The sequence below is a fragment of the Triplophysa rosa genome, linkage group LG13 (genome assembly GCF_024868665.1).
Source record: "Triplophysa rosa linkage group LG13, Trosa_1v2, whole genome shotgun sequence".
In the NCBI taxonomy this organism is placed as follows: Eukaryota; Metazoa; Chordata; class Actinopteri; order Cypriniformes; family Nemacheilidae; genus Triplophysa; species Triplophysa rosa.
Window position 1 is genome coordinate 7926417 of NC_079902.1, and position 7249 is coordinate 7933665.

The following is a 7249-nucleotide window of genomic DNA, read 5'->3' on the forward strand; positions in this document are numbered from 1 at the left end:
AAGTGAAAATAAGATTTTTTAAAGATATTATTTTTCCATCTGTTTCCCCTGTATACTTGAATGTTTGTCCTTATTAGCAGGGGGTTCCCAAACGTCTCAATCCTTGACCCACCGACAGGTAATCTGTGTCAAACACCAAATTTTTAACATGGGGAAAACACACATTCGTTTCAGTAGTTTTTATTTTATCACGAATTAATACGTTTAATTACGTACGGCAACAGCCATCCTTACATATAATAAAGCACAACATACTTTAAATGATCTTTAAATGATCTATGGACAATGTTGAGATCCAATGAACAATATTGTCATTGAGGTTTCTCGTCACTTCCTGTTTGCTGAGAGCGCGTGGTTTGAGTCGGAGCTCTTTCAAATTTATTCTTAATACATCGTTTATTCTTGTTATATCTTAAGACTTGTGTTTTAAATTGTTATCCTCCGAGGGTAAAACATATCCTTAAATATATCCCATACCAAAATCGTATTTAAACGCACAGATAATTTATTTTTATCGGATCACTCGCTATTAGCCTCAGGCTGTTAGCATTCCCAGCCTGCCTGCTTACTGCTTAACACACTGTTCTCGTTACTACATCACTAATGGCTAATGTTTCAGATGTGTTTGTACCTCTGTGTGCAGATGAGGAAACGATCGCACTTCAGTCGGAACTGGAGGCTGTGGAGAAGCAGATCCAGGATCTACTAGAGAAGCAGACACGGCTGCGAGAACGAAAAACGGCGCTGGAAACATCCAGAGCTGACGCTCGCAAATCCGCGGTAAGTTTTCATCGCGATTTTAATACTCCTTCCACTTCTACTCCGCGTGTTTCTCTGCACAGAGCCCAGGCTTCGAGAACACGGTCAGCCCAAATGAACTTCACTCCTGCACCGGCACACCCACGGCGAAAGGCGCGAGCTAGGACTGGAGCGATGACCCAACCGCCGCCACCGGTCTTCGAGATCCCGACCAGGAACCGCTTTGCCGCCCTCTGCGAGACGGAATGCAACGCTGTGGTCATCGGAGACTCAATCGTCCGGAACGTACGCGCTTCCTCCACTAAAGGTAAGGTGCACACTCATTGTTTTCCTGGCGCCCGTGTTCTTGATGTCTCTGCGCAGGTACCTGCGATCCTGAAGGACGATGCTAACGTCGGAGCTGTCGTGCTGCACGCGGGGGCGAATGACGTCAGGATGAGGCAGTCGGAGATCCTGAAGAGGGACTTCAGGAGTCTGATCGAGACAGTACGCAACGCATCGCCCACGGCGAGGATCATCGTATCAGGGCCGCTTCCTACCTACCGACGAGGGAATGAAAAGTTCAGTAGACTATTTGCTCTAAATAAATGGTTGATGTCATGGTGTATTGAACAGAAGCTGCTCTTTGTTGATAATTTTGATCTGTTCTGGGAGCGACCTAGGCTCTTCCGCCCTGACGGCCTGCACCCCAGCAGCATCGGAGCGGTTCTTCTGTCTGACAACATCTCAAAGACGCTACGCACCGCTTGACTACGTCTCCCAGCGGTAAGTCAAAACTTCAACCATAGTCTGTGTTCCTCCCACTCATCTGTTATAAATGTTACTGCTTCCAAATGCATAGAGACTGTGTCTGTCCCCCGAATAATACTACAAAATAACAAAATAGCCAAATCTCAGAGAAAAAATCTAATCGTGATTAAACCTGAGGACAATGTAATAAACGACCAAAACAAACTCATAAAGTTCGGCCTACTAAATATTAGATCACTAAATTCAAAAGCAGTTATTGTAAATGAAATGATCACAGACAACAGTTTTGATATACTTTGCCTTACCGAAACCTGGCTTAAACCAAATGATTATTACGGTCTAAATGAGTGTACACCACCAAGCTACTGTTATATGCATGAGCCACGTCCGGTTGGTCGAGGTGGCGGTGTCGCAACAATCTTTAGAGACTTTCTTACTGTAACTCAGAGAACGGAGCATAAATTTAAATCATTTGAAGTGCTTGCGTTGAACATAATTGTTCCAATTGACAGTAAAAAACCATTGCTTTCTTGTACGTTGGCTACAGTGTATAGACCCCCTGGTCCCTACACTGATTTTCTGAAAGAGTTTGCGGACTTCCTATCGGACCTATTGGTTAACGTTGATAAAGTACTAATTGTCGGAGACTTTAATATCCACGTAGATAGTGCTAACGATGCATTAGCAGTGGCGTTTACAGAGCTATTACACTCTTTTGGAGTAACACAACACATCAATGGACCCACTCATCGATTTAATCATACACTAGACTTGATTATATCTCACGGAGCCGATCTAACCAATATAGATATTATACCTCAAAGCGACGATGTCACTGATCACTATCTTATAACATGTACACTGCGCACTGCAGAAATCAGCCGTTTAACTCGTTATCGACAGGGTAGAACAATTACCTCGACTACTAAAGATAGTTTCACAAAGAGCTTGCCAGATCTGACTCCTTTAATAACCATACCAATAAATATAGAATCGCTCGATGACATGACCAGCAAATTGGGCACTATTTTCTCTAATACATTAGAAGCTGTCGCACCTATGAAGTCAAAAAAGATTAATGAGAAAAACGCAGCACCATGGTACAATAGCACCACTCGCGCCCTTAAAAGAGAAACACGTAAACTGGAGCGCAAATGGAAACAAACCCAATTAGAGGTCTTTAAAATTGCGTGGAAAGAGAGTGCAAACTGTTATAAAAAGGCACTAAAAGCAGCAAAGGCCGAGCACCTCCGTAACCTCATAGTATCACATTTAAGTACCGCGATAGCGATTCAAGTGCAGATTGCTCGATACGCATTTGAATCGCTCTCGCCGTACTTTAATGCGATATGCCAAACAATCTGCACAACCCAACATTAAGTTGAACGCGTCTGTTCCTAAAGTCACTGATTAGCCTCTTCCGGTGTTTTATCAGAGTTGGGGCTAAACTCGCCAGGAAAATGGATCTCACGGGCCAGAACTGAGAACCACTGCTCTACGGACTCGTAGACTTGGCGAGCACTAGGGATGCACCGAAACGAAAATTCTTGGCCGAAGCCGAACATGATGTGAAACACTTGGCCGAAGGCCGAATAATACCGAACACCGAACACGTTTTTTTGCATTTCTTCTATTTATTAAGCTATTTTTTTCACTATTGCACAAACTGAATAGTCAAAATGTGCTTTTTATAATTTGTCTTGCTTTTCAATAAAATACAATACAACTTAATATAAAATTGAGCAAAACAAAGTAAATTCAAACAAAAAATTGAGCCCTCTCCCTTCATGAATAGCCTATATATTAATTAGGCCTATAACTGACTGCTAAAAGAATGTAATGTAAGTTACTCTGTACCCCTACAACAAAACAGTTCAATAAAAACTGTCATTCCACATTAGGCCTATAAGCTAAAAATACGAATAAACTAAAACTGTTGGATTATTATAGGCTACATTGCAAAATGATTTGAGAAAAAAAACATCCGATGCAAGCAATTCTGACTGATGTTGACTGACAACCATTTCAGTTCACGTCTCTCCTCCAAACTCCGCCCACAAAAGCTGACTGTTCTCTCAGAAGGTGCACTCGTGGCCGGGATGCACAGAACATACTTTGACAAGTTGTTTAGTACAGGGGACTGTGTGCACGCGACGACTGCATGATGTCAAAGGATGTCGCGAGAGGCGGGGCTACTGTCAGACCGCCCGCTCCAGTCTGAAATAAAGTTACCGACCGGTAAAGACGCTTTCATTCGGAAATTTACTTCAGTGCGGCAAGTCCCGTGCTGTGTGTTTCTCTGACACTTTAAAATGCTCCACGCACACGCACACACACACACTGCCAAAATGTTTGCGGCAGTAATAAAGCGCACGCGTGTCTCTCTCTCTCTCTCTCTGCGCTGGTTGCTGCTTGATCGTATCACCAGTCATGTTCGGTAAAATTTATTGGGCCATTACACATATTCGGCCGAACATTTTCGGTGGCCGAACATTCGGTGCATCCCTAGCTAGCACGCATAATTTAAGTCCACGAGACCGCAAGTCCACATGAAGTGAGCCATTTGGGACAGGGCCAAAATTCACATCTAGATAAGAATGTATAAAATCCCCGGATTTGTCCTTGATCCGCCCCTTTTATCGAGGATGCATTGGGAGGTGACTTGTGTGGACTTATGACGCTATATTTCCCAACATGCATTGCGCAGCAACGGCAGTGAAGCAGTTAGATAGATAAATGCTTATGATATCACTGTAATTTTTTCACAAAATGTAGTTATAAGAGTTGTTTAGACGAGAATGTATGTGTTTAAAGTTCAAATCTGCAGTTGGTTAATAAAGGTCGCATCTATTTTAAAATTTGTTGGGAGGATTTCGGCGATGTGAGCTCCAGGCAATCAGCGGGCGCTCATGTAACTTACCCGACCAACGCAGCCTCACCTCGGCAAGTGTTTCTGTATCTCACGGCTAGCTCTGATGGATCTGTAGCGGTTAAACATGAGATATAATTAATTTTGGGTATATCTAACAGGCAATCTTTGGTCTTATAAATCTCTTATTTGTTCCTGGGCAAATCGTTTTAACTGATGGCAAAGTTAAGTGTCACTTTTCCATTTTTTGTTTAATGTTGTACCGGAGCGCTTCCTACTGGAGTAACGTTACTTTTGACTAAATTATTTGCTTGTTATATATTCCCTGTTGTACAAACTTCTTACACTTTATAATAAAGCATTGTGTTTTGCATCATATTTCACTTTATTCTAAACAAAATCAGAGCAGCCATGTTGCCAGAATTCAATATTTTTAAAATAAAAACGACAGGAAAAACTGTTGTGTTTTGTCATATTATTTAATTTAACTTCGTTTAAAGCCACAATATGGAATAATTTTGTTATGAAATATCCAAAAGTCACTTGCACAGTGTGATATATTTCATGCAGTTGTGTACTTACATTATCCCGAATGTGCAAATCCAGAGAAATTCCTATTTAAAATAATGGCCCGTCCCTTGTCTCCCTTGTGTTTGTCGCATATCAGTGACTTTTATCCGCTGCTCCGCACTACCCTCAGTTTCCGGTTGTAGAAACTACGGCAACACGCAAATGCGGAAGTGGTTATACAGCATCTGTTGTTCTGTTATTATGGATCGCGATTACTCTTTGGCGAGTAAAGGAAACCCCAAAAAACTGTAAACTTAGGCCAAATGAGGCAAGCAGGCTTATGGACAAACGAAGAAATAAAACAAGGATTAATATTGGCGTGGCGTTTTCTAAATGGAGAGAGCTTCGCGACCAACTTGGACTCGACATAGACTCCGCTCTGGCATGTGTTTTAATAGACAGGTTGTAACGGCCACCTATGTCTAATGTGTATGTACTTTTAAGATGAAGTCTGTTGTGTATGCATGCGGCTCCTGCGTTAGCACGCGAGAGTTGGGTTTGGACGCTGAGAAGTGAACAGGTGTGATGGTCGCTCTACCGCTGACTATGTGTGTACCTTTTCCTTTGTGACGGAACTGGAGGGTTTCCTTCCCCGTTTCTACACCACTATAAAAGTGTGCGGGATGTTTAACCGATGGACTCTCGTGTCTTTCTTCCTCGGCTATGGCCATCTGTTCCATTCCGGGTAACGTTGGCTTAAACTCTCTGGCCCACCGTTACAAAGTGGCGCCCGAACGACTGAATCCTGGCAGACCATCTTTTTGTTTCGCCGCCGTTACGAAGTGGCGTCCGACCTACTGGATCCTGACGATCATCTTTTTGTTTCACCGTTGCTACATAGTGGCGCTCGGTCGACTGAATTTTGCCGACTACTTTTTTGATTTTCATCTTCGCCTCAACTTGGCGCTGGGTCCATTGAATCCTTGCCGACCATCGTTTGCTTTCGCCGCTGCTACAAAGTGGCGCTCGGTCGACTGAATTTTGCCAATTGTCTTTTGATTTCATCCTCATGGATTTTCGTTATTTGACCACTTTTTGGAAGCTAAATATTCGTTGCGGATTTTTTTATTCGCGCTGCACCCGCTACACCGGACCGTGGCGTAACTAGCTTGCTAGCTGTGGAGACCATGCGGTCGGTGCCTAATTGAGTTTCAGGGGCTTGTTCAGGTGATTTATCGACAATTTAACTCTATTGGTTTGTGAATTTGCCTGAACTTTAAGAACTTTTAATATTTCCAAGAAGTTTTTCGTTTTTTTTTACTTTATTTTCCTTCGCCACGTGGATTGAACTGAACTGTACTGCATTTCACTTTATGGTGATATAACGAGGTCACATCGCTTAGCAAGGCTCGACGATGGTGATCGTTTCGACGGTCAACACTATGGCTTGGGCCATGGCGTGCACCGAGGGTCGCCTTGGGCTGGTCATCGGTTTGGGGGTCGTGAGTGTGCCACCTTGACCAGCTAGGTCTTTATGTAGTCTGTTACTTACACTAATATGTGTGTTCATTTAATTTGTTCTAATGCTACCTTGATGTTCATTTATTTCTGGGTCAGCTAAAAGTATAATGGTTATTACAATTTATTTCTAATACTATTGTTTAATGCTATTCAAGTGGTAGTGCGACATCTGCTGTGTTTGAAGACTGTCTTGTACCTTGTCTAAGTTGTTTACTTATGGTTTTATTTTGTACAAATGTGCTGCAGTGAATTATGTATTTTTGATCCGCATATTCTGCCGTGTGCTAGTATACATGCCTGATCGTTTCATATTCCTGTATAGCCATATGTTGTAAGTGCTGCAGTGAAATATGTATTTTGATCCGCTTATACTGCCATGTGTGTTAGTTTTTATGCCTGATCGCTTCATATTCCTGTATAGCCAACTGTATTGTACCTTTGTTGTGTTTTTGAATTCTGTGATTGGTTATTTGCAGTGGGATGCAGTTATTTAGGCCTTGTGATCCGCTTATCCTGCATGTGTGCAAGTGTATGCCGGATTGATTCATATTCCTGCGTATCGTACTGTTTTATAACTGACTTTGTATTTATCTGTTGTTTTTGTTTATTTTCGGTGTGCTGTGTACTGTATGTCTTTTGGTCCGATTATGCTGTCATGTATGACTGCATATACTTGATCGATTCATATTACTGATTAGCTCCTGTCTGGTTACTTTGACAATTGTTCATGTTTGAGGTTGTTCAAATTTGGATTGTCTGTTCTCAGCTGTGTACGGCTGGGGTCAGCCTTTCTTTGCTGGGGGGATCTGTAACGGCCACCTATGTCTAATGTGTATGTAC

General features: G+C 42.4%; 1 protein-coding gene across 7 annotated transcripts; it reads left to right on the forward strand.

Annotated features, from left to right (window-relative positions):
• The first annotated feature begins 325 nt into the window (after positions 1 to 325).
• On the forward strand, positions 326 to 7231 carry LOC130563937 (uncharacterized). 7 transcript variants are annotated; one of them, XM_057349754.1, is made up of 2 exons: positions 326 to 1524; positions 5046 to 7231. In XM_057349754.1, exon 1 carries the CDS (start codon positions 604 to 606, stop codon positions 1507 to 1509), a length of 906 nt encoding a protein of 301 aa, XP_057205737.1. In that variant the 5' UTR covers positions 326 to 603; the 3' UTR covers positions 1510 to 1524; positions 5046 to 7231. The 7 variants fall into 7 exon arrangements, with proteins under 7 accessions (XP_057205737.1, XP_057205738.1, XP_057205740.1 ...); XM_057349755.1 differs by lacking the exon at positions 5046 to 7231 and adding an exon at positions 2945 to 4997; XM_057349757.1 differs by lacking the exon at positions 5046 to 7231 and having other exon boundaries at positions 326 to 780; positions 1123 to 2917.
• The last annotated feature ends 18 nt before the right edge of the window (positions 7232 to 7249 follow it).